At 40.7% G+C, this 27,949-nt stretch overlaps 1 protein-coding gene across 1 annotated transcript; it reads right to left on the bottom strand.

Moving 5' to 3' along the window:
- Positions 1 to 342: 342 nt before the first annotated feature.
- On the bottom strand, positions 343 to 26,115 carry LOC132986592 (TBC1 domain family member 8). The gene is made up of 20 exons (XM_061053086.1): positions 25,768 to 26,115; positions 19,095 to 19,205; positions 18,804 to 18,922; positions 18,429 to 18,657; positions 17,670 to 17,910; positions 14,497 to 14,704; positions 11,724 to 11,921; positions 10,952 to 11,101; positions 9,863 to 10,013; positions 8,751 to 8,965; positions 7,459 to 7,576; positions 5,104 to 5,389; positions 4,394 to 4,547; positions 4,072 to 4,170; positions 3,881 to 3,949; positions 3,316 to 3,586; positions 2,796 to 2,861; positions 2,613 to 2,699; positions 2,406 to 2,515; positions 343 to 1,865 (listed from the first exon to the last, which is right to left on the bottom strand). The coding sequence occupies exons 1-20, from the start codon at positions 25,892 to 25,894 to the stop codon at positions 1,482 to 1,484; spliced, it is 3,393 nt and encodes a 1,130-aa protein (XP_060909069.1). The 5' UTR covers positions 25,895 to 26,115; the 3' UTR covers positions 343 to 1,481.
- Between the last annotated feature and the right edge of the window lie 1,834 nt (positions 26,116 to 27,949).

The following is a 27,949-nucleotide window of genomic DNA, read 5'->3' as shown; positions in this document are numbered from 1 at the left end:
CATCATGAGATCCCAGACTTCTTCTTGTTATCTATAGATTCATCAGCCCATGAGAAATGGGAGGAAATAGATGAGCACTGCATTCATCTTTTTTCAAATGACATGTTTAATGGCGCTGGTGGTTCGTTTTGCGTGTTTGTAGAGAGGCTGTAGTCCTTGAAGCGGGCGGACCCGGTTCAAATCCGACCCCTGGCTTTCCCTCATGTCAATCCCCACTCTCTCTCTCTTCAGTTTCTGACTCTATCCACTGAAAAAGTATAAAACCTGCAGTATGTCCCAGAAGCTCTCGCTCATTCATAAACACAAATGCGCTCCAAAGAATCCAACAGAAGAAAGTATCAGTGTGTTTAAGCAACACTTTTTATTCAGACCATTCCAGCTGTGGTTTCCTGTGTTTGCTACATTGTGCAGGTTTTTCAGAACACTGTTGATTAACCAGTTATTTAAAAAAGTTTTAAAAAATATTTATTTTGAGGTGTGTGTTTGTGAAAACTGTAAAATGATACAGAAGGTATAAAATGAAAAACAAAACACTGAATGCATGCAATAGGTCTGTCCTTACTTCTGCACGGTTCTGCAATGACTTCCTAATCAGACTGCCCTTCATAAAGAGACTAACATGTTAAGTGTTACTTAATTTACTTTATCACTGCTCCGTCATTCAAAAATGAAGTCATAACTTTAAAAAGAAGAAGCATGAAGCCAGGTTGTGAAAATCACCGGGTAGTTAAAGAAAGAATCTGGATCAAAATCAACATATTTACAAGTTTCTGAACATTTACACTTTGTCAGAAAATTATAAAACTTGAATAATGAATTTATTTACATCATTAATTACAGATCAAACGCTTTGGTTTTTGACTTTATACACAAGGGATATGTGTAAATACATTTATATTAGACCTCATGGCCTACGACATAGTTTATCTTTATTAATAAAATAAGAGTGACTTATTCATGAATGTTAACGAGGAATGTCTCATTAAAGATGTTTCACAACCTGGCAACTTTAAAAAGTTAATCAAATGCAGGCTTTTAACTGATTTATAAAGAGTTAATGTTTTGTTTTATTGACCTTATGAACAGTCGTTAATGTTTCATAATGGATTCCTGATTTGAAGGTGCCGTGACTTAAACCACAGGCATCATCATGGTGATATCAAAAGGCGATATTTATCCTTTTTGTGCAGCATTTCTTCAGGCCTTTAGCACAAAGTCACACATGTTGATGTTCCTACTGATACCAGCGAGTCGACCGGTTCACAACCTGCTGCTGAGGCTTGGAGATCATCTTTCTGTTTTCAGTTACAGGCAGAAGTGGTTCAGGGGTTGCAGCAGTGTCACTATCTGTAAGTAAATGTCATGGATGATGAAGGCTGTTGAGCCTCTGAAATTGAAGCTGCTACATCTTCTCACATTTTGTCAAATGATACTGATATTGTTTTTGTCGTCATATGAAATCGGGCCGTGTCACTCTTCAGTCATCTGTTCCCTTGCTGCAGAGAGAGCAGACCGGCCCGCTGGTGATACTGCTTCTCTTTAGCTTCGGAGATTTTCACAGTCAGATCCACCGGCTTCTCGAAGAAGTTCACCAGCGCCTGCTCGGTCAGCAGAGACGCCAGGATCTGAGCGAAGCTGATCGTCCAGTCCTTTTCTGCCGTCTTTACGATACCCGCATCCCCAGCGGACTCCTGCGCGGGTTCAGCTTCTGAGACCTCTGAAGATGAGCCGTGCGCACGATGCCCCGCCTCTCCGATCTGCAGCACCAAACTGGTTACCGTAGCGATGGCCTGGAAGAGGTCGTTCTCCTCGGGGGCCCCGTGGAACATGCTGTAGAGCGTTTTACAGAACTGGATGAACTCCCGCTGTGTGAGGAGAAAATGAAGCCAGATTATATCACAAGTACGCAGCAAATCTTTAACCTCTCACTAACAATTACAGAAATCGTAGCTAATCAAAGTTTTTCTCAATTAACTTAAATATTCTAAATGCATCATTTCAGCTCTTGTAGTCCCTTCCATTGGTTTGATTTTGAATAAACAAAATGCTTCTAGAAAAAAATGTCCAAGCGATAATATTTTGGTACACTGCGTATATCAGGTGCTTCATTTTAGTACAGACGCCATAAGAGGCAGTTGACTTAAATAAAATCAGATCATCCTTTTACTCAAGAACAAGTTTTAAATAATTGTCAGGCCAGGAAACTCCTTAAGATATACCTTTAAATATTGAATCTGTGAAACCAGGAGGGGAAAAATGAAAATAAGGTTGGCTGGACTTCTTTTCTTTCTTTATCACTTTTATTTAATCTTTGAAAGAGTAAAGAAAATGAATGTGTTGGCTGATAAAAATAAATATTAAAGAAGCAGTGAATTACACCATGCAGTACAACACGTTCCCAGTACCTGGTTCATGAGAGGCAGAGGCTTCTCCACATCTTTCTCCTTCTCTTTCACCAAATCCTGCAGCATCTGCTTCAGCTGCTTGTGATAGTCCTTCACTTCTTCTTCAACATCTGCAAACACACCAGCAGCACAAACAGTCAGATTTCCACAGTTAACCGTTAATCTGATTTGTTGGAGTCTTCAGAATAAGAGTGAGTCATGACTGACCGTCGGGCAGGTTCACATAGAGAGGTCTGTTTGTGGACACCAGGGGGCTCTTCATCAGAGAGGGGTCGTCCTCACTTTCTGTCAGAGCTGCAGACACACACACAGTCAAGTTGATCGCACCTAAATTCAGCGTGAAACTTTTCTGACTTTCACCGTCAACATAATGTAAACGTGAGGACTAACCTGGTGGGATGTGCAGACGATACAATAACCGGATTTTCTCATTCAGCTCTTCACAGTACAAAGTGTCTGAAAGGAACAAACAGGGCAAATCAAAGCAAGGCTCTCTGCTGAGTCCACCTCAAACGATCATACCAGGACACAGAAGGGCTCAAAAAACATTTCATCTATAATTATGGCTGCTAAATATATTTCAGCAGTAACCACTGAAGTGAAATGATTAAATATTCATCTATCAATAACAGACTGTCGGTCTCAGACTTTTCAGAGTTTTTAAGTTGTTTTTTTTTACCAACATAGAATCTCAGCTCGAGGTTCTTTGGATTTTTAAAGCATTTGTTTTTTCAGACGACTTTATGAATCCTAGAAAGGTAATTCAGTTAGAAAGCAGAGTGGAAGATTAAAATGCTTTAAATTCTGGATCTGGGATTAATGCCACTTGTTAGTGGAGAAGTTATAAAACCAGTCTTAAAGAGAGATCATACTTACAGTGACCTTAAAATCATCCCTTTACTGTGCTTACCCAGCCAGCTGGAAAACTCCCTAAACGTGACCAGGTTGTCTTGGTTCTGGTCCAGCAGGGTGAAGGTGCGGTTGGCCAGCGTGTCGGCATGCTGGTTCTCACCCCCGGGCCACGGCACCAGCAGCCCGTACAGACTCTTAAACTGCGGCCGGTCCAGCCGGTACTGACGCTCGATGAAGGAGCGACCGGAGTCAGTGTAACGCCATGCAGCCGCCTCCGCCGCTGCTGCAGAGCTGCTGTCCCCCCAGTACAGACTGATGAAGTGCTCCGTCTGCAGGAATGAAGCCCAGGAGGGGAGGTGGGAGAAATGATAGGAGGAAATATGGTTAGACTTTTAAACGTTTTAAAATGATATTAAAACGGCACAATGCACTGGTCACTTTGACAGGCCAGAATTTAGTGCTTTGGCACTCCTGGGATACGAGGTAATAAGTCGAGATCAAGGAAAACGACCGGTAATGATCAGAAAACAGAGTGAATAAAATGTATGGATGCACGTCGGCTTCGGGCTTCTCCGCACACAGCAGAAACATCTGAGGATAAAGGAAATTGGTAAAATAGATACCTTGAAGAGGTCGTAGACATCAGTCAAGTTCTCTGGAGAGATAGAAACATCTGGAATGACCAGTCTGAGCTGCACACACAGAAACACACACAGATGGAGGTTTAAGAGTAGGAATACAAATTTGAAAATGTAGCAAAGGTTCAGGATGCTTAAAGTCCGGCTCTCAGACAACATCTTCAGAGTCTGCTCACAGTGTTTTCTTTGATGGTGTCTTCGTGAGCCTGCAGAACTTGGATTCTGTGTCTACAGCGAAGTTTCTCGATCTGCCTCACCGACAGGTCTCCAAATTTCTGATGAAGAGAAACACAAAAAGCAGAAAGTAACTCAAGCTTTTGTGCAACAGAAAATAAGATTGTACAATGATTCAGGCATAACTATTTCACTTATTCAAAGAGAGATGATTTACTGTTTTAAACATCAATTAATCATTTGATCTTTAATATGAAGCTATGAAAGATACCGAACAAAATGTGAGTACATTTAAAGGCCTTCACACGGGCCTGACGTTCTCACCTCGTAGGAGTCATTAATGAGGTGTGTGATGTTTGTGGGTCTCACAGCTGGAATCTCGGAGTCGCTGCTACTCGTCTCTGCAGCAGCAGCAGCAGCAGCAGGCGGGGAAGACGGAGGACAAGACGACTCCTCACTTCCAACCTGGTCCAGGAAACTGTTGAGCAGAGGGTTTACAGGCCGTTAATCCCCAGGCTTCTGATCCTTAAAATGTTATTTGTGAATGAGTTTGCCATAAAATATCTGAGATTTTTTATGAAAACTGATGCTACACATGAGCTAGCTGAGCTTTCTTGTTACTGGCTGCTCAGGTGTTGTCATCTGTACATGACACAAACAACGAGGGGCAAAACCTACAGATTTTCAGCCAAAGAAACACCTGATTAACTGCGACATAAAATAAAATGTTAAAATGCAAACATCTTTTGTTGCAGAGTGTGCTACAAGGAGAACACCGAGAGTTCAAAACTGACAATAAAGCGAGGAATTAGAGGTGGAAATGAGCATAAACTGTAGTGATCTACAGTTTTGAAGCCTTCATTTCTGCATTTTGATTGTCTCCATTTTTTTCACTGACCATATTTGAGTAAAGGACATCAATAAGTTGCTATGATCTTATCCTGATTGAGAGGACACAATTAAATGCAGCTCATCTGTTTTAAATTGAGAATGGGGGGGGGGGGGGTCATTATCCATACACATACTGTATGTACCTCGTGAGGATCATGAGTGCCTGTCCGTCATCCGTGCTGGCAGAGAGACGTGTAGCGTTGGCCTCCAGCGCTGCCAGCCCCAGCTGGAAGATGGCTTTGATTCCATGGAAGAAGAAACAGTCGACCACGCAGACGGCGCTGTGGAAGGGCAGCACGCTGAGGAAGAGCGTGAGAAACCACGAGAGGGAGACGGAGGAGAGGGTGGAGAGGTCGGGAACACTTTCAGCCAGCTCGGGCAGACGCTCCCTGATCAGCTCCTCAAACACAGACTGGTCCACCTGAGCTCCTGCAGAGAGAGAGAGAGAGAGAGAGAGAGAGAGAGAGAGAGAGAGAGGGAGAGAGAGGGGGAGAGGGAGAGAGACAGAGAGAGAGAGAGAGAGACAGAGAGAGAGAGAGAGAGACAGAGAGAGAGAGAGAGAGAGAGAGACAGAGAGAGAGAGAGAGACAGAGAGAGAGACAGAGAGAGAGAGAGAGAGAGAGAGAGACAGAGAGACAGAGAGAGAGAGAGACAGAGAGAGAGAGAGAGAGAGGGGGGGAGAGGGAGAGAGACAGAGAGAGAGAGAGAGAGAGAGGGGGAGAGGGAGAGAGACAGAGAGAGAGAGAGAGACAGAGAGAGAGAGAGAGAGAGAGAGAGAGACAGAGAGAGAGAGAGAGACAGAGAGAGAGACAGAGAGAGAGAGAGAGAGAGAGGGGGAGAGAGAGAGAGACAGAGAGAGAGGGAGAGAGAGAGAGAGACAGAGAGAGAGAGAGAGAGAGAGAGAGAGAGAGACAGAGAGAGAGGGAGAGAGAGAGAGACAGAGAGAGAGGGAGGGAGAGGGAGAGAGAGACAGAGAGGGGAGAGAGGGAGAGAGAGAGACAGAGAGAGAGAGAGAGAGAGAGAGAGAGGGAGAGAGAGGGAGAGAGAGAGAGAGAGGGAGAGAGAGAGAGAGAGAGAGAGAGGGAGAGAGAGGGAGAGACAGAGAGAGAGAGACAGAGAGAGAGAGAGAGAGATAGAGAGAGGGAGAGAGAGAGACAGAGAGAGAGAGACAGAGAGAGAGAGATAGAGAGAGGGAGAGAGAGAGACAGAGAGAGATAGAGAGAGGGAGAGAGAGAGAGATAGAGAGAGGGAGAGAGAGAGACAGAGAGAGAGAGACAGAGAGAGAGAGACAGAGAGAGAGAGATAGAGAGAGGGAGAGAGAGAGAGATAGAGAGAGGGAGAGAGAGAGACAGAGAGACAGAGAGAGAGAGACAGAGAGAGAGAGAGAGAGAGAGGGAGAGAGAGAGGGAGAGAGAGAGACAGAGAGGGCGAGAGAGAGACAGAGACAGAGACAGAGAGAGAGACAGAGACAGAGAGAGACAGAGACAGAGAGAGAGAGAGACAGAGAGAGAGACAGAGAGAGAGAGAGAGGGAGAGAGAGAGCGCCTTGTGGTTAGGTTGTGACACATGTACAGGGGCAGTAGTCCCCCAAGCAGACTGCCCAGTTTCGACCCAGTCTCCCTGATCTCGACTCTATTCACAGCCCCCCCACGACCCCGAACGGGAGAAGTGGTAAAGATAATGGATGGATTGATGGACTAAGTGACTAAGAATGAAATCTGATATCAGTCTACTATCATCATCTGCTATTTTGAACGTTTGATCTACTGCAATGTTTCTGATTTTGTAGTTTGGATGATGATCTGCTTTTTGGGGCCTTTGGTTTCTCCTAAACTGGAGATTATGAATTGATCAGTTATTTAAGATTGCCTCTTAGTTTTGTTTTTTTAAGTCTGTGGTCTCAACCGGAAAGCTGAGGTGTGTTTGTTGATTCAGGGCTGACGTCATAATGATGATTGGTTGCCCATTTTAACAAACCGTTTGCCTGACGAAGGTCTAGTACCGAAACGTTGCCAATAAATGTTTGTTTGCCCGTTAGACAGTGTGCAGGAGTTTAATTTGAAGTAAAAGCCCCAAAAAACATCTAAATATTGTTGTTTTTGTCTCTTTTGGATGAAGGAAATTGCTATTATTTATTAACACATCTGAGCTCTTGTCACGTCCTTAAAGTGTTCAGTCTATTCCTTACATACAAATTCTCAGAATATGTTGTTCAAAGATGAAAAGACTCTCACAAACATGTTGACATGAAACAGAGGAGGAAATTGTGCCAGATGAACCTCACATGTAAACTGCTTCACAAACACAGGAAATAAGCCCCCTTCATTCAGGGGACCAAAATAAGTCTTCTGGTTGTTTTGGTCTGAGAAGCTTAGACAAAACAACCACGACTTAAAACAGAAGTGTGCAGACAAGTCCACAGACTGTGTTGTCATAATTGGCAGAAATAAATGAGAGTAAATGAGGCTTAAAAAAACAAAAAACAAAGTGTCTCTCACCGATGACTCTGCGGTTGAAGTAGTCAGGCAGCATCCTCTCACAAACGGCCACCAGCAGCCAGAAAGCTTCTTCTTCTTTAGCGTAGAGCAGCAGCACGGACGCCAGGATGTTCATCGACTGGAAACAGGAAACACAAACACACACACGTCAGGATCAGAGGGCTCTTCATTAGGACAAGAAATGTTTAAGCCCTGATTCAGTGTGAGTGGGACACAGAACAACTGTTTGATTATAAAGCTTAAGACCATTAAAGTGTCTGGATGGAGGAGTTCGACTTTTACAGAGTTTGATAATCGTTCTTAATAATAATTGCTTTTTTTATTAACTAGCTTATGACGTTTGCCTTAATTTGACTAAATGTTTGGCTGCCAAAGCATGCACATGTTTTGTTACTTGATTTTTCTTGATTTTAATTCATTAAATCCTCAGGCATCAGTTTAATTTACTACCCTCTTTAATCAGGACAAAAATGTCCACTTCCAAAAAACTGATATAAAAATAGAACAGACTGATATTTTTTTTCTACTTTTCTCTGCATAAATCTCTTAAACAACTTCAGCCCTGCTCAGAACTACCAAACATTCAATCATTTTTAACAATTTAACCCTTTAAATGCCAGTTTGATTACTTGATGTCACTGTTGTTATTTATGAAAAAACCCACAAAAATGAGTTATTTTCCATATAAGAAATATTTGGTGACTGGGGGATTTTTTTTAAATCAGTCTTGGATATGTCAAAGATTATCCAAAATATTTAACCCTTTAAATGCCATGGCATTTAAATTCCTGATAATAATTCAATATTTGATAGTTGATAGTTTTGAGCAGGGCTGGAGTTGTTTAAGAGATTTATGCAAAAAAAGTAGAAAAAAATATTAATCTGTTCTACTTTTATAACAGTTTTTGTAAATGTCCAAACAGGGAACTACATTTTAAATCTGATGCTACACAAAAACTAACGATGCATATAAGTCAATATTTTGGATAATCTTGTAGGCTTTGCGAGGATGCGTGCATGTAAATAGCATCGCCATCGTCTAGCACACTTAAGTTGAAGAGGCGCCGGCTCACTTCCCAAATATTGCAGGCACTATTGAGCAAGGCACTGAACCTCCAACAGCTCTTGTGCGCTCCCTGTGTAGCAGCCGGACTCTGACATCTCTCCATTAATGCATGTCCACAGGTCCTGTTAGTACATGTGTGTTTTTATCGAGCCTACAGTGAATTGTTTGTAAAGCTTCATCATCTCTGCACTGACGTCCCCTCACAGCTCCGATCGGGGCTCCCTACCTGACAGTATCCGATCTTGGGGTTGCGGTGAGCGTAGGCGGTGAGGACGCGTCTCAATGCAGCGATGCCGGTGGGGTTTTGGAAAGCGGGATGGTCTGGTAGAGATCGGTGAAGGTCTCTCTCGATCTCCTCCGTGGCCAGGCTGCTCTGACCCATCGACTTCTGCACCAGGCTGGTGTAGTAGCCCTGATGGGACTCCAGCTCAGAGGATGCATCTGCAGAGAAGAGACGTACGGATGCTTTAAAAAAAAAACAGCTTATGGTCGTTGATTATCACCTCAAGCCTGTTTTAGTTCATTTTCTGATACGTTTAACTTAAAACAAGAGAAACCTGAGGCTGTCAACTGAAAGCGGTCAGCGTAGGTTGTGTTCACTGTCTTATATTTGATTCTCCTTCATTTGTTTCCACTGTTACAGGCTGAGATTATTTTTGTCTGCATGTAACTACTTCTTATTTTATTTGTGCTGTCCACTTTTATACTCACACAATCCCACAAAGCTTTGTTGAATTGAACTGTAACACAAACAGAGATGTGAGATGAAGGTAAAATAAGGCCAGCTAATGTGGTGATAAAAAAGGATAGACATTAAACACCATCAGGATACTGACATGAAGACATCACGTATAAGACTTCTGTAATGAATCGTCAGTAACTTGATCTGTCGTCATTCTGAGAGGTTCTTTCTCCACTTTCAGTTCCACAGTCACAGTTTCAGTTTGTGTTCAAAAAAGCTTTTTTCCTTCACTGATGACACCGAGCTGACGAACCAACAACTGCACATTATTTTAAAGAGGCAGTGTTATGGATAGATTCCTAAAGTAAAACTAGGTCACAGGTATCCTTGCCCATCAGGAGCTGTCTATTTTGTTTTTGAATGAAAGTCTGAGTTGCGTGTTTGTTTTGGAAAATATATTTTTTGGCCATTTTGTGACTCCGTCCATTACACCTCTGTTCTTTGACTCCCACTTCTCTTTTTCTATGGCTCAGATTTTATTCTACTCTATCAGCTGTCCTATCGCATAAAAGTACAAATAAATGTTTGTTTTATTTCTGGTCTACTGCACACAACACAAAGATCACACCTTCCCTCATCCACAATCTTTGCTCTACCTGAGAACGTCATCCACAGCTCTCCACGTAGGGACTCTGGTATCCCCATGGCGACCAGTCTTTGGATCTTCTCTGTGCGGAACATGTGGACGCCTCGACCGAACTCTGAGAAATGATCGTCCCACAGACGCTCCTTCTCCTGCTCCGTGCTCTGACACACACACACACACACACACACACACACACACACACACACACACACGCACGCACACACACACATTCAGAGACCCATGTTTCAAGATTTAAGATTTGTATTTGTCACATGCTCATACAGATGTGCAGTGAAATGTAAAGACTGTTCCGCAAGGCCATGCAATAACACTCAAATTACTAATACACATATATACAGTTAAATAGAAATATAATGTAAAAGTAAAAAAAGAATTATTTGAATATACAAAATATAAAATATAGAATAATGTAAACAGGGTACAGTGTCAGTGTGTAAAGTGTTCAGGGTGTCAAAGTGCAGATTGGAATGTGTGGTGTGTGTGCATCATGTAGTCGCAGTTCTGTTTTGTTTAGTTCTGTTTATGTTTTTAACTGAGGAGAGTGGAGTTAACAGTCCGGACAGCCTGAGGAAAGGCTGAAAGAAAATGTACTTGTTGAACAGTTGTTGTTGTAAATACGAGTGTTAGTTTTCTTATAATAATTTAATGAATAAATCAAATAACTTTGTCATTTAAAACGTGATCTTCTCTGACACCCTTTCTGACATTAGTGGATAAGACTTAACTGTATGCATTATGGTCTGTGCTGCTATGTGATGCCTATATTATGTGTAAACTCTGCCTTATTTGGCATACTGACTGAGGATTCTGACCACTCATGTGTGTGTTTTTTGTTTTTGTTTGTTTTCTACCCAGGACCGTTTTTAAAAGAGGGGCAGTCTCTTTTTCAATTTCTGTTTGCTGTCTACTGGCAGCTTTGGACATCTAAATGTATGCCCATTGCCTCTCTTTTTTTTTTCTTTCCATCATTTTGTGTAATACTGCTGGGTGTTCTTGTCTGTCTTGTATGTCTGTATTGTAAAAAAAAGTTATAAATAAAGTATTAAAAGGTGATCTTCTCTGACAGTCTCCTCTCTACCTTGTTGCCGTTGGCTCCTGGTTGGTTCTGGTGGAAAGCCGTCATCAGAGCTTCACTGTTGATAGTATTACGGAGAACCTGCTCCTCTATCTCCTCTTCATCAGAGTACCCAGTGTCGTAGTAGAAGGTGTAGTAAGGGGTCGGCGAGCTCTGAGGTGAGATAAGAGATAAATACTACATCATCATCATCATCAGTTTTTTACTAAACAATATGCTACCTGCTAAATCCTAAGCAGTAAAACTCCTTTATTTAACATTAAAAGTTTCACAGTTTGAATTCACAGTGGTTTTTTTCATGCTCAAGAGTCAAATTTCCTCTGACTTAATCTCAGCCTTAATTACATTGTTAAAGTCTGCTCCAAGATCAGAGCTGAAACGTGTGATCCAGACAGTGAAAGAGATTATTAGTCACTCACATCCTTTCTTATGAATTCTCTCTAATGCTGTCAGGACGATGAAAACAGACAGGTATTCAAACTCTTTGATTCCTTCTGCTATCAGGCCGATAAATGCTGACAGCAGTAATGGACGTATGGGCCAGGTCCTTAAAACTTCTGTATATTGTAAGGTTTTTTTTGTTTGTTCATTTTTTATGCCTTTATTTAAGATATGGGGCAGTGGAGTCAAAAACCAGGGAGGAGAGAGTGGGGAATCATAGGTCGGATTTGGCTCTATGCCAATCACAGCCTCCATACATTCGGCTTGTGAACTAACCACTAGGTCACCTGCGGTGTAAAAGCACTTTACTTAAATTCAAGACGAGCTCACGTACCACCTTCCTCTTGCCGTCTTTCTTGTTACGGAACATGGACTGTTTCCACTGCAGAGCTCGGAGTCTGGAGTTCAGGTTCTCCACCAGCTCGTCTCGGTCCTGCAGCTCGATCAGCTGAAACGCCTTCTTAGTCCGAATGCTCACGATGACGGGGTTGGGAAGAAGGCTGGTGCTCTCGGCTTTCTCGATGGACAACACCTGAAGAGAAACAAAGGAATGAAAACACAACCATTAACGATCATCAGTGTGAGAGACTTTGCATACAAGACTGAATAACTATTCAAAGCATTTGTTACTTTAAACCACAAAATCAACAGTTTAAAGTTCATTAATGACATGCCGAATTTACCGTAATCTAATCTGTATATGGGCAGGTTAAAGAAACAGATGAAGACTCTGTACATGGACATGTCTCGTACTATAATAATACAATTTATTGTAGGTCACATATCCACAAATAAAAATAACTCAAAGTGACCTTAACTCTGTGAAAAAGAGAGAATAATGATATTAAAGTTCCAGTTCTGCAGGACATGTGAAGTCGGAAAAAAAAGTGTTTTTAGAGTTGTGAGAAAATCTGGAGGAGCAAAAGGGGAATTATTCTGCATCCACAGTAACAGGTTAGGAGGGAGTGATCATATTTTTATATTTTATAAAGACAATGCTTCAGTAGAGAACAGAGGAAAAGCTCACAGCAGAGGAAACAGAGTATGCATGACTCCTCACATTGTTTGTGAACAGAACCGGCCATCTGTCTGCTGAATAATTGAACTGAACCACGCTCCAATCAGCCAACAGTATGTACAAGTTTAGAGGTTTGATTAGGAGCTCTACAAAAATGTAATTTACACACAAACATACATGTGCCATGTAAAGAGTGTTGATTGAGTACACCAAATTGAATGATTTATCTAACTCTGCTATGTTCCCATTGTTCATTCCTGCAATTGATGCACGTTTTTAAATAATATAATAATAACTTTATTTATATAGCACCTTTAAAAACGAATGTTTACAAAGTGCTGTGACAGACAAAGCAAATACAGCAACACGACAACAGAACAGATCAACAGAGAGGGTAAAATTATAAAAATGTAAATAACAGGAATAAGATCCAACAGGCAGGTATGGAGAGGTAGTTCAATACAGTGAAGGAAAGTTAGTTTAAAATCAACCAGGAGAGAAGAAAATTAAAATAGAGGGAGAGTGTGACGACATCACATCACAGGCTGTAAACACAGAATGAAGATACAAAGAAGAGATAAACAGGAGATTGGTTAAATGAATAAAGAAACAGAGAGCTGAAGAGTTAAACCATAAAAGGAGGAGGAATTTAAAAAGACTAAGAGTAGTTAAATTAATACAGGAAGGGATACATTTAAAGAAGAGAAAGATAAAAAGGTTCAAATCAATAACATTAATAAAAGGAAGGGATAGATCTTTAAAGGAGAAATCACATAAAACATGTCTATAAAACTGAGTTTTAAGAAGTGATTTAAAAGAGTCCACTGACTCTGCCCGCCTTATCTCCTGCAAATGGCTACTTACGATACCTTAACACAGCTAAGAATAGAACAGAACAGAATAGAACAGAATAGAACAGAATAGAAAATTGTCTTTGCCTTCACAAGTACAAAACAAAAACATGATGACAAACAAGACAACATCCAAACACAGCAAGAAACCAGAAGAGACAACATCACAGACAACATGGTTTGTAAATTTTAAATTATTTAACACAATTTAGTTTAATAATAAGCCAGAGTTTAAAGACAGTCATTTCATAAAACAGTGTGCAGTTAAAGGTGCTTTTGGAGAAGGACTGTGTTTTTTTTACTTCATGAATTTGATAATTCATGCAACTGCAACTATTGACAATCCCCTCAAAGCTTTGAGATATTGGTGTGTTGTAATCATTCACCTCATGAAACCGGTTCATGTGTTACTCTTTAACAAGCAGCATGCAGAGCAGCAAACACAGGCAGCTTCATAACTCATCTAAGAACAGACAAACACTGTAGAAGACCAATGCCTCCTGAGTCAAAATCCGGTTTGTATAGCTGTAAAGTCACTCGTTTCATTTGCTTAGAGGCTATAAAAATGTCTGAGGTGTCGACGGACAGACACAGATTTTTTTCAGCATTTAACTATCAGCTCCTCATGCTTGGTCTGTGGTTTTTACTACGTTGTAAAGTCATACAATAACCCGACATTTCTACCAAGTTTTAACACTCTGTCTGGTGGTTTCTTAAATCACACAAACTTGAGCGAGAGGAAACCCCCACAGTCTAGTGTTTTAGCCACTTCCTTATTGGCCATTACTGTAAGTTCCTTTAGTTATGACTGAGGAAAAACAATGATATGGCTGTGTTCACCGTGTACCTGCTGCATTGTACCTCAGGTGAAGTTTGATAACTCATTGAACCAGTCCTTGTTCACGTTAGGTATTTATCATCTCATGTTCTAATCATGACGGTAATCTTTAAAGTTTTGGACTAGATAGGATTCAGTGAATTAGCTTTTCTGTTTGAATGGCTAGGAAACAATGTGTCATCAAATCCTGGTATCACTGCTTATTCAGAAGGATAATGCAAATTATTAAACAAGCCTCAGTCCTCCAAAGTTAAACCTATATAAAGTCTGAAAATGAACACTTGATCTGTGTTGTAAGTCGTTCACAGGTAAGACGGCTACAAGACTTTTCCCTTTAAACACCACATTGTGCTCCAGATGAACAGGTGACCTCAGCGTGTCTGTGGTTTCAGAACCGTACCTCTGAGAGCGGTATTAGCAGGATGCAGTTTCCTTCCTCTCGGCTGGAGAAACACAGGTAGCTGTCGGTGGTGTAGAGAGTCCCGGCTGTATGACAGCGAGAGTGTGGGGTCCAAACGGAACAGGACGCCACCTCGTGGAGTCTTTCACTGCGAGGGAGCCGAAACAGAGCCAGGACGTACTCTCTTAACGCCTGTTCTTCCAGGATCCTGGGAAGGATTTTTAAAAAAGGGGATGAGTTAGGCTGTAACACGCTGATATGGCTTTGAAGAGTAACTCATTGAAGAGTAATATCTACACAATCACACAAATGACCCCCAAAGGTATGACTATAGTCAGAGACAGTTGTGTCAAGAATGTGATCATATCTAGCAAATTGTTTCACAGTTAGATTTGATGGAAAAGTTTGTTTTTAGTACCAACAAAGATTCATCTGGGTGAATAAATCCTCCCTTAAGATAATCACTCCCTGAACATCTTTGTTGCTGAGCTTTGAAGGTTTCATTCCTTACCTTCCTGCCATGATTGTATATGTTTGCTACAAGACAAAATGTTGGAGCTGTGCATCACCAATCTGAGGAGCGTCTTGTACAGTCTGTCTTTAAAACAAGTGTTTCTACTCTAGTCTTTGAATGTATGAGTTCCTCCACCGGGCAGGGAGTCAAGTGAAACAATAAGACAACATAAGTCTTTGCAATCTTTAAAAATGGATGTCTTCAGTGTTGTTGTAGTTTATGGGTCAGGTTCAGACTGGGGGGCTCTGCCTCAGGGCGGTCATGAGAGGAAGTGTACCGTCCTACTTGACAAGCAACCAAAGTTTGTTTGAGCCCCAAGGAGACGAGTTAAATTTTAAACATAGATCTTTTCTGTTCTTCTCGATTCTGTCACACGAGTAGCCAAATTTTCCTCTCCAAAGGAAGACTCCCCACCTAGCACAAATAAGATCCTACATGAAACAAATGTGTTTAGAAACTATATTAACAATGAGAACATTTTTAATAAAAGGGCTTAAAACACAAGGTCAAGCTAGGCACCAGGAAAGAGTTGTTTTTGTATTATAAAAACGGAGCAATATCGAGGATACTTTCACAAATAGTGAAAGTGCAAAAGTTCCTCTGTATTCACATGAAAAAAAATAATAATTCTGCAACACGCTTTACCTTGTTTAAATGTGTTTGTAATAAAATGTTGAACACACAATCATCATTCCACCAAAAAAAAACATCAATGATAATTAATTACTTTAATTATGTGGTTAAAGGTGATGCTAAAGTTTTTTCCTGCTCCATTTGTTCCTTCTACATTAAGCCACCTATAAACCCTGCATGCTCATTTCTTACTTGTTCCGTTTTCTCCATTCTAGACTCGCTGATGTTTCCATTTCTTGAATTTGTACTTTCAATTTCTTCTAGTTCACATTTCATGTCTCTGCTTATGCATGCCCGTTAATCTACTGTCTACTGTAAAATGCAAAAATAAATGTGCTCATCACAGGAACAAAAAAAATCTGTTTTGCTGGACCTTAACCCACTCACACATCAGTGCTGCAGCTCAGGAAGTTTCACTTTCAAGTTCTTCTTTTGGTTTCAAGGTTTTTAAATAGACAGAAATAAATAGCCCTGAGTATCAGAGAGTATATCAGGAGGCATTTTGAGGGGAAACTTTGTAAGTAAAAGTTGCACATGATGATGTGAAGTGAAGTCAGGTTTGACGCTTTGCAGAAAAAGCACAGTGAACAATCGGCCTACACGTGAAAAGATCCTATAACAGAAATGTTAAAAGTGAAAGACACAGCATGTCGGAATAAATAGTCCTGAGTTGAGAAAATGAAATCTAAGAGATCTTAGAGAAGAGGGAGGTGTTTCCAGGTGTGTCTTGTGATTATTCCACGATCACAATGAACAATAAGTGCACAAATTTTCACAAAAAAGAAGCAGAGTATGCTTCTTTTTTGAAGTAGTGCCATGGGGCTCCGGTAGCCCGGTGGTTAGTGCCCGAGCCCCATGTACGGAGGCTGTAGTCCTCCAATTGGGCGACCTGGATTCAAATCCAAACTGTTGCTCCTTTCCCTTTCCCACATGTCATTCCCCACTCTCTCTCTCTCTCTCTCTCTCTCTGATTTCTGACTCTATCCACTGTCCTATCTCTAAATAAGGCATAAAAAGCCCAACCTTAAAATAATCAACTATCTGACATCGAGGCTTGTTTTTTTTCTCGTGCTTCTACTGAGCTGCTTGTCAGATGGGTGCAGATCACTCCACATTTTTACCAAAACCCATTAGGGGGAACTTCTTAACAAAAGTAACACTCCAGTATTCACACTCATTCACGCTGTGGGTGTGCAGTGCAGCTGTACAGCTGTGAGAAATGAGCCGTGGTTAGATCTTCTCTCGAGCTCTCTTTTTTACATTCTTAACTTCCTCTCATCATCTTCATCATCATCATCATTAGCTCGAGGTTGAGGTCAAGGTTTCTTTATTACAACCTAGAAGTGTCAATGTGTTGTGCAGACAGGAGAGTCAGTGTTTCAAAGATTAATTCAACACATGGCAATCAAGTTCAGGAGCAAAGACCTGACAGAAATCATTATAACAATCATAATAGCTACAGGTAAAAAAAAATGCATCGGTTGCAAGTCCTCAAATAACAAGGCGTCATTTTTCTTGATAAATACTGAAAAATTTGACATTTGTAAAATTGCAATTTAGCATAATTTTCATAATGAATTAGAAAATAACAAATATAGCTAACTAGGCAAAATTTAAGACCACAATTTGTAAAACTGAAAATGCTGAGTCATACTGCTAGCCTAGCCACTAGCTTACAAATCTGCCTGCCAACTATTAACTAATGAAATTAAAAGGTAAAGCAAACAACTTAAGTAATCATATTATTTATCTGTCTCTAACAACAAAGACAAATACCTACCGACAAATACCGACCAAAGCAACAATGCTGAAAGATAATTTTGCAGCAGGGGAAGCATTAGCGCCTGTACTCAACCACTACACTCAATTAGCTTTGAGGGAAATCCATCCCTTTAAATGCTAATGCATTTAAATAACCAGGAAGAGACAATATCCTAAAAAAAAACTTAACTATACAGTTTAAAATGCACTTCACACAGGAGAACTCAAATGGTACTGGTTAAAGATACCAGTATCCAGCACCGACCTTTTGGTGATGCGTGTGGGCTGCTGCAGGACTCGGTCCAGCTCCAGGCCTTCGCTGTCCAGCAGCCGCCTCAGGGAGATGTCAGCCAGCTGACCAATGACCCTGAAGGTCTCCTCCAGGTTCAGGAACATGGAGAACTCCCTCTGTCGCTGCCGAGTGTTGACCCTTATCGCCTCTGTCATTAGACCGCTGGAGACCCGCTCCAACCGCATCACGTCGGCCCAGGGAATCACAAACTTCACTGTGGATAGAGAGGAATAAATATGTGTTCGTTTTCTGCACTCCACAGTGACAACATGACCTCTGAAATAATAAATGATGGTCATTTGCTGTGTTTCAATCTTTTGCTTAAGTGAAATTATATGAAACTTTAACAAAAGTGTGGGGGAAAAAAACATGCAAAACCGACCCCAACCGCTCTGGATTAAATGTTAAATCAATTCATTTGTCTACTTTTTACCACCTGTAGAAATGTTTTCTTTTCCAACTCAAGTTCTCGTCAATTATTGACCTTAAAAATGTTGAATCATTTAAATGAATCATTTACCGAGGAGGCCATTTGTCTGTTTGTAAGATATTTTTCAGCACAGCACTCTTTTATCATTACTTTAAGCCGACATAAAGAGAAAATATGAGCTCAATCTTGCAAACTACTGAAAATGTCCTTGACAGTTCATATTAATAATATTTGTTTTTTTTAATGACTTCCCAACAGACTTTGTATTCAGTCTCTTTGAGCCCTCACTTTGGTGTACAGACCTTCCTTCCCCAGCAGGAAGGAGTAGAAGGCCATGTGGTTGATGCTGAGGTAGAGGAAGCCCTGTCGAGGCACCCGGCCCTTCCAGCAGCAGCACGAGTAGTACGTCACCAGTTTCTCTGACGAAGGGAGGCCGAAGTGAAGCTCAAACTTCAGCAGAGCATCTCTGAACTTCGCCGGGTCCTCCTCCTGGGCCGCCTGGCGACCCCAAGCATCCTCAGCGATAAGGCCCTGAGGGAGAGGGCAAGGTTATTTTTGGTTTTATCATCATCATCATCATCATCATCATCATATAATCTACAGTTAAGCAGATATTTAATTTGGTCCAACAAATGCCTTAAATCCTTTTAAATACGAAGAAGAAGCACATTTCATACCCTGACTTTGCCTCTGACGAAGCTCGCCACATCCTGCTTGTTCTCAAACACAGACAGAGAGTGGAGCAGGTTGTGGATCAGCCAGTCCCAGTGCTTATTCACCTCCTCTATGGCAACTCCTGATGGACCAAAAAGACTAAATCATGCAGGAAATACAACTGAAGACATACAAATGAGTCAGAAAATCTGCCTGAAGAACCGAGGCAGCAACAAAAAGCGCACAATCAAAAAGAATATGAAAGTCAAGAAATGTAAAATAAGAATGAAGACAACAGTGGTGGTTCAGCTCACCGCTGGCGATCACCCAGCTGATCTGTGAACCTGGAACCTGAAGGAGAATTCGGAAGGGTGTGACCCTGGCATTGGAGTCCAGGACTGTGTCCAGCGCCCCCACTAGGAGACCTGCAGAGACGAAAAGACACAGAGAGTCAGGCTTGATTAAAAGCAAAAATCACAGGGACGAGAGTTCAGCCAGAAGTATTATCATCACTGCTGAGTGCGGTCATTATACAGTCATTTGTGCAAAAACAAAAACTTGAATAACAGTGGGGGATGACATGCACTCAACAGTGTCAGGATCAGGAGTTGAACCAGGGACCAGTGTTACGTTGGTGCACGGGGCACACGCTCTAACATCTGAACTAAACCAGCTCCTCTAAATGAAAGTAGCTTGGAGGACTACACCCTCTGTACATGAGGCATGAGCTAACCACTGGGCCATCTGACGCCCCTAAATGAAAGTATGTTGCACAACCACAGCAACATTTATGGCATTAACTCTGTCCCTTTTTAGCCCTGCCGCACTACAGAGGCTTTATATGATAACATAAACAACATTCCGTAATGCCTTCCAACTTAAAATATGAGCAAACACTTTTAACAGAAGAACGACTACGGCATTACATGTCAGTCTGTCTTTCTGTGTGTCTCAACAAAGAACAGAGAGAGTTCAAACACTGAAACATTTCACAGCTACATGTCAGAAAGAAACGTACCAGGCTGAGAGGTCCCGAGGAGGGTCAAGGTAAGAGGAGACAAGATATGACAGATGTTTACCCTAAATCTAAAATCTGCTGTTAATATAAAAGCTTTGTTAATATCTGGTGCTAATACACCTTTATGTGAAAGAGTGTAGTTAAAGTGATAAAAGTAAACGCCCACAGTACCATAAAACAACTCAACAGGTTATCAAAACGGGTATGTGTTGTAGTACTTGAAATTGGTTTTGGTCTCAAGACCGATCCCACAACCACTTTTTACTGGTTTCTGTCTGTTCTTGGAATTGAAATAATTTTTACTCTGTGTTGTCTCAGTCTCATATTTTTGTATATTGAAGCATGCAGAAAAGCTTAGCGGGGGATGTAATGTGTAATGTTCATTTGGTCAAGTTTTGCTCTGATGCAGCCATGACACGTCAGCTGTGGAGGTCTGCTATTGGCTGATTCAGTCTTGAAGGCGGGCACTTTGTGTTTGCATTATTATAGCACTTATTTTACAACTTGAGCCACTGCAGTCAGCACTTCAGAATCCCACTTAGACTTTGACCAAATTAGCATTCCCCCGTCCAACTTTTAACCCTTCAGTTTCTGGTAAAATAAAGTTTTCCACTCATCTTCACTTTGAACTTCTGGCCTTTGTAAGGCAGCATTATCAGCCAAATCCATCAAACCTACCACAAGTACAACCTGCATCTCGCGGCTATGACTAAACACCATGAGGGAGGCCAGATCTCTATCTGTGTTTAACTTGTCTGGTCTGGTACACAAAGGAGGACAACATGTACATCTGGCTGTACTGTGTAATACATGGACAGAAGAGGAAGAGGAAGAGGAATTAGTCTCAGCTCTCCAACATACAGGAGCATGATTTTATGATTTTACTCAACAGCTTAAGGGTTGTGAGCTTGTAAAACCTGCAATGAAACTTTCTTACTAACCCTGAAAGTGCGTCAGCACAGTGGGATTCGCAGGAGGCTTTTACAGGCTTGTGAGAGTGAGTCAAAATAAACTTTAAGAGGCTTTTTTTACTTTCAGAAAAGACCCTTTTTTGGTAGTTTTGTACCTTTTTTTAATCAACAATAAATATCATCTGTAACAAGCCTGATTCCAGCCTAGAGAACTCACAAGACACTGACGTGTGAAGATAAAGTCTCCTGCAGCAGACAGCTCGGGCTCCCAGCCAAACTGTAAACCACATCTTACAGTCAGAGTCGACTTGCCTGGAGCTGTGAACCCGGCAGCCGGGCAACACAAAGCCATCCCTCTGTCACCACAAAGCCCAGGAGGGGTTTACACTGAGAAGCTTCCAGAAAAAGAGAGTCAATATGAATCAACATCGTTCTTTGCTCTCAGTCACATTGTTGGAGGAACACTGCTGAGGAGACATAAAGGCTGCTGTCACACTTAACAAGGCCTGGAGACAAAAACTGACATGTAGTTTTCTGCAAGACTGTGATGTCTGTTTGCATTTGAATGCATCAAAATGAATGATCCTCTATGTGTCTGCTTTGTTTGAGTGGAACTGTTTACATTTCTGCGAGGAAATTAAAGAAGTACCTTTTTCAGTCTGGCTTTTATTTCAATCAATCAATCAATCTTTATTTGTATAATAAATGTTGCTAAAGAGCAGGTAAAGACTGCACTCTTTGTTATAGTATCTACAAAGGCCAAAAATTAATCCATCATCATGAGCAAAGTTCAAGTGGTGAGGAAAAACTTCCTTTAAGAGGTAGAAACGTCGAGCAGAAGCAGACTCATGATGAACAGACATCTGCTCAGACTGTGCTGGGCTTGGAAAGTGGGATAGAGGGAGATGCAGGAAGGAGAAGGACAGACAGAGCGACAACAACAACTAAATAGATCAGAAGATTTATAGCTACAATGTCAGTAATAGTGGGAAAAGTATGTGTAGTATTAGCAGGCCCGTCCACAGCAATGGCTGGGCCCTGAAAGGCCCAGTGAATGGACCCTCCCAGGATATGATTTAAATCAACGTATGCACATTTGATCAGTGCTGTTAGCGCTAGCCTCCTGGCTAACACTAGCTCCCTCTGCCTGGCTCCTATCAGCTTTTGGAGCTGAATAAAATACGTTTGTTCACAGGTTCTTATTGGGCTCCCTCCTTTTCTTCTTTTTTTCATTTCTGGCATCCTAACATTGTGCCAGTCCTGAAATGGCTATACTCATGTTTTCTGTCCGTGTTTGTTTTTCAGATGTTGCTGTGAGAAGCACTTTGGGCTGCATGTTAATATAAAAGGTGCTCTGATGATAAAGTTAAGTTCTGTGAGGGCGCTGAATTAAAAATGACTAGAAAATGAAGACACATTCGAGACATGGGAAACGATACTTTAACAGCGCTGCTTTGAAATGATAACACAGATATATGTTTGTATGAGGGGGCTGATAGGCTGCAGATGTTTCGCTGCCCTGCCCTGCTCAGAAATCCTGCTGAAAGTATGTCATCATCACCGGTGAGACGGGGAAAGCTGCTGGAAAGTTTAGTCTCACAGCTTTGAGAACACGTTCAATATGCCTCTCTGTTTTGTATCTTTGAACATGTTATCATGAGTCAGATTTTAGACATTAAATAGACAACATAAGTCACCTTTATTGTAAGATCAGCAAAGAATCAAAAACTCATCAGGACCAAATTCTTCTACTTCTACAGAGACCGAAACTTAGTGATTATTTATGATACTGATTAGAGAGGTATGAAGGATTAAAGATGGTATAAACTGTCATCCAAACTAGACAAGTGTTGTGTTATAATGTAATAACTCTTTAAAATGGAGTGGGTCACCTTCTCACTGGTGCTTCAACAAACTCAATTTGGGGACGTTTCAGAGAAACTGGTGAAGAAAAGGTCCAAGATGCTTTTCTTTTGTTTCACTCAGTCTGTTATTTATTGACGGTGCCTTGCAGAAGTATGAATTAGCACTTTTCTGCTTTTTACAGTGGCACCCACCTAGAATTCAAATAGACTTATTTCTTTCTTTGATTCACAAACACAAGCAGTCTAAAAACCAGACATCTGTTGAATGCATGACTTAACCTGAACGCTCCTGGTTGCACCTGATCGTTGTAGTTTCCCAGCGAAAGGCTAAAACTTTTCTTTTGTCTTTATTTGTAGATCATTTCAAATACAGAGTAATATCCCCTTCCCATATTTAAAATTATAGATTATTTTGTGTTGATCTGATACATATAAACCCAATAAATCCAGAGTAATTTGCAATTGTGACACTGAAGTGTCAAGCAGAGTCAAGCGAAGTGACCACATGTGCAAGAACCTATAGACACATATGTGTACATACCATAGACTGTCCATGGTATCTGCACACATGTTGGGGGGGTTTCTCCAATGGGAAATCTATACGTTCTGTTTTTATTTGTCATTAATATTCTGTAAAGGGGAGCTGGTAGTGGTTTTTTCTGGCGCCTCAGAGGCTATAGTCCTCCAGGCGGGCGGCCCAGGTTCAAATCCGACCTGTGGCTCCTTTCCTGCATGTTATTCTCCACTCTCTCTCTCCCTGATTTCTGACTCTATCCACTGTTCTATCTTGAAATAAAGGCATAAAAAGGTGAAAATAAATATCCAAACAGATTGAATAAAGGTTAAACATCAACATCTCGACTCTGTGTTGTTTCCTACTCTTGTGTGGAAGGAATGCTGGAGTGACTTTTAATTGGTTAATGTTGAACGACGTGACAACAGGACTTGACCTTTACCCCCTCTCGTCATGGGAACAGAGGGAACAAACAAAAAGCTAACCCCGGCCAGGAAGTTCCTACTATTCTGTTTTATGAGAGAGGATGAGGGCGAGTTTCTCCACCGGGAAGAAAACATAAAGAAGACACTGTATGAGCCGAGAGCCTGGTTTAATAATAAGGAACGTCAGTCTTCACATTCTGTGGAGAGACGACTGTTAGGCTGCACAGATACAAAACACACAGAGAGGAAACAACACAGAGGAAGCAGCAAACACACCATCGGAGGAAAGCTCGAGCTCGGAGCAGTGGGAAAGAACTCCATATATCAGACGAGCAACAGCTGCATCAAACACGGTCCATAATGTGTATAATCATCAGTAAATGCAGACAGCACTTGTTCTGCAGGGTGAAACATTTACAGTACAGCCGAGGGGGAAAGTAGCTTCATTTTCTCTAACTTTCATACGTGTTATACCACAGAATGAAGAGAGACAAAACCTGTAATCATCCGACAGGAAATGACAGATTTCCAGATTTGGACGAAGTTAAACTTTAAACTGACTTCTGTTTCGGATTTTCAAACTAAAGTCCAAAAAAACAACAACACAGAGAGAGAGAGAGAGAGAGAGAGAGAGAGAGAGAGAGAGAGAGAGAGAGAGAGAGAGAGAGACAGAGAAACAGAGAGACAGAGAGAGAGTCAACTGTCTGCTGATATTTATGGCATTATTATCTCCTGTGCAACTTAACTTTAGAAACTCAGTTTTTCAGCATAAGAAGCATTAACAACTGGAGGATTCAATGCTCTAGTTTTCTGGTAATGGATTTACTGGTTTGAGTAGAAGTTCTCTGATTCCCCTTATACTCTGGGAGTTATTTCTTTTTGGTTTCTGTTCTATTCTACAATAATAAACTGAATATTTCTGGTCATAGACGGACAATGATGTTTGCGTCCTCAGCTTTGGAAAACATTATTTTAGTTTGACTTTTCTTTTGGGACCAAATAAGTAAAAAATCAATCGAGAATATATCCAAAGGTTAATTAGCGATGAAAAGTATTGTTATTGTTATGCATTTATTACGGGGTTATCATGTAAGAAAAAACAAAACTATTATAATAGATGTAACGATCCACTTTTTTTTTAGTCCGATCCGATTCAGATGCGGATCCCTAACTTATCAAACACAATTGCATTAAAAGGATGTTTTTACTTTTTAGATGTTCAATGTATTGCTTAAACTGATGAATAAACCATTATATTACCTAAAAGGAAGAACTGTAAAACAGCTGTATAGGAATATTGAACATTTTACAGACTCACCAGAAGATATTCTACTAAGCAAAAAAATAAAACAGAGGAAACTAACAAATCCTCATAAATGAGAGTGTTTAAAACTACAGATTAAAAAAAGGTTTTAAAAAAAAGCTCTGGTTCACATTTACAATATATTCAGATTCATTCTGAGACCTCTAATACGTACATAATCCGGATTATTCAAGCATGGCTTAAAGAGTTTTAATAACAGCCGGAGGCTTGGCATGCAGCACAGATCACATGAATTTAAAAAGTAAAGAAGTAAAGCAGGGATTAGATTAGAGGGGTCAAATTGGCTCAGTTTAGTGGGGATTTCCTCTATTATACCCTTTGTCTAGTGTTTCTGCAGTTTGTTCACTTCACCATGCTCACTGCAGGCAAACACAGTGAGAAAAATCCACTCTTTGTTTTTGATGTTAGTTCTGACACCTAGGTGAAATGATTTTATTTAGAAGAAGTGAGACCTTTTATGAACGACACATGATGAGATTGCAGATTTTTAAGTGACTGTATGAGTTTCTGTTCTGAATTTAAAGCTTAAGCACAGATGAAACCCCTAAGTTGAGAGTTGGAGCAGGACAACAGTGTTTAAGATATAAAGTGAGCATGTCTCGCATAGGCATCAAGTCATCAGTTGCCATAAGAACAAAATCTGAGTAGAGAGGCACAAGTGAACCCTGTGCTTGTAAAATCCAAGATTAGTGAATATATGGTCAATTCTTGAATTTCTGGGAAACCCCCTTGAACACGCCCCCTTGTTTACCTGTGGTTTTGCCTGCTGGCTCTTTGTGGTTTTTCCTGTTCTATGCTAATTTGCCTCTTCTTGTTTTACATCTGTATTTTTCCATATCTTTTTTTGTTGGCCTGCATGTTGTCCAGTCTGTACACCATTTGGTCTCTGCTGTCTTATCATTTGTGTTGTATAACGTTTGTTTTTCTTACCTGTGAACCTGCCTGTAGGCTCCCCGTGGCCTCTCCTCCTCTGCAGGAGGAAGAAGTCGTTGCTCCTCTCGGTCACCCATAGCTTCAGAGCGTTTTTCAGCAGAACTTCCTCCGGGTTCAGCCACATATCGTCCAGCAGGGTGGGACCAGGAGGAAGCCCTCCGCTGTCTCGGTCCCTGTAGCGGCGGTAGAAAAAGTTTTCCCCGCCCGACCTCCGGCTCGGGAGCGGCACAGTGGACACTACAGAGGCGGGTTTTCGTGTTTCTCCATGGTTCGGGTTTCTCCTGCGCTCCTGACAGCTGCAGGTCTCGCACTTCCTCGCGCCTCACGTCTCCTCCCTCACGCCCGATTTACAGCAGCTGTACACACTAGTCAAAGATCGTCTATTAAATGTGATGACTCACTCCATTGTGGAATGAGGTCCATGAAGTTTTACTGAGTGAAACTTTTTTATTGTATAAATCAATAATAATAACAATAGCTTTATTTATATAGCACCTTTAAAAACAAATGTTTACAAAGTGCTGTGACAGACAAAGCAAATACAGCAACACGACAACAGAACAGAGATCAACAGTGCAAATGCAAATAACAGGAATAAGATAGATTCAACAGGCAGGTATGGAGAGGCAGTTCAGTACAATGAAGGAAAATTAGTTTAAAATCAACCAGGAGAGAACAAAATTAAATTTGAGGGAGAGTGGGACGACATCACATCACAGGCTGTAAACACAGAATGAAGATAAAAAAGAAGAGATAAACAGGAGATTGGTTAAATGAATAAAGAAACAGAGAGCTGAAGAGTTAAACCATAAAAGGAGGAGGAATTTAAAAAGACTAAGAGCAGTTAAATGAATACAGGAAGGGATACATTTAAAGAAGAGAAAGATAAAAAGGTTAAAATCAATAAAATTAACAAAAAGAAGGGATAGATCTTTAAAGGAGAAATCACATAAAAGCAAGTCTATGAAAGTGAGTTTTAAGAAGTGATTTAAAAGAGTCCACTGACTCTGCCCGCCTTATCTCCTCAGGCACCCTGAATCAATACAACAAAACTATTCAGAATCAGAAATACTTTACTTATCCCAGGGTGAAATTTGGTTGTTACCCCTGCTATTAAACACAATACAGCAGTAGTTACAAACATTACAACCCAAGAAATAGTACAACTTAAATTATCACACCTACACCCAAGGGTTTAAGGCTTTTATGTAATATTTGTAAACCACATTTTATATTTTCAGTACAGTTCACATAGATGTATTATCATTAAAAAAAAATCCTCAAAAGATTTTGTTGTATCCTAATATTTCAGAATCAGAATCCGCTTTATTGGCCAGGTACGCTCACACACACAAGGAATTTTACTTTGGTGAACTATGCTCTCTATGTAGAAAAAGCACAAAATTAAATATCAACAGTAAACACAAAATAAAGAAAGAATAATACGCACAGGACTAAACAAAGACAAAGTTACAAAATATTAACCTTAAGCAAATACAGATCTTTCGCATTTTATTAAACTATTTTAGGTAAGTTTAATAAAACTCAATCACAAGATGAACTGACATTATACAGATAATTACCAATCACATCCTGGTATTAGCCAGGATATGTCTATATTAATTATAATTGTATTGTAAAGTAATACTCAATGGGTCTATACCATTGACTGTACTGTATATAAGAATATGAAAAATAATTATTCTAAACAGTCTATGGTCTATACTTGTTGCTCTGAAACTTCAATGAGAAAAACGAAATAGTCACTTTTTTATGCAGACAAAAATAACGAATACAGTTTGTGGTTCTTGAAAAACAGGGTCAGAGTGGGAGCTCTTCATTTTATTTTCTTTCTTCCGCATTTCACTAACTTTCCCTTCCGCCAGTTCCGGCTGAGAGCCGTCCTGTGATTGGTCGTTAGGCTGATACTGCGTTCAGGTATTCAGTACGTTCATTAGCACACAAAAAGGCAACGTGTTAAATTCATCCATCATACCTGAGGGCTCCACGACCACGAGACTTCATGTCACACCTTCAGTCATTTTCTGTTTTATGGCTGAGTGATTGAATTGATCCTGACAACTTGATTGTAAATTATTAGGCTACATACTGTTACAATAATACTACCTACCTTTTAATGATAAGACCATTTGCTGATGTTTAATATCAGCAATTTATA

This window comes from Labrus mixtus, chromosome 13 (genome assembly GCF_963584025.1).
Source record: "Labrus mixtus chromosome 13, fLabMix1.1, whole genome shotgun sequence".
Classification (NCBI taxonomy): Eukaryota; Metazoa; Chordata; class Actinopteri; order Labriformes; family Labridae; genus Labrus; species Labrus mixtus.
Note: the sequence above shows the minus strand (reverse complement) of the source record. Positions and strands in the feature narration are given on the sequence as shown.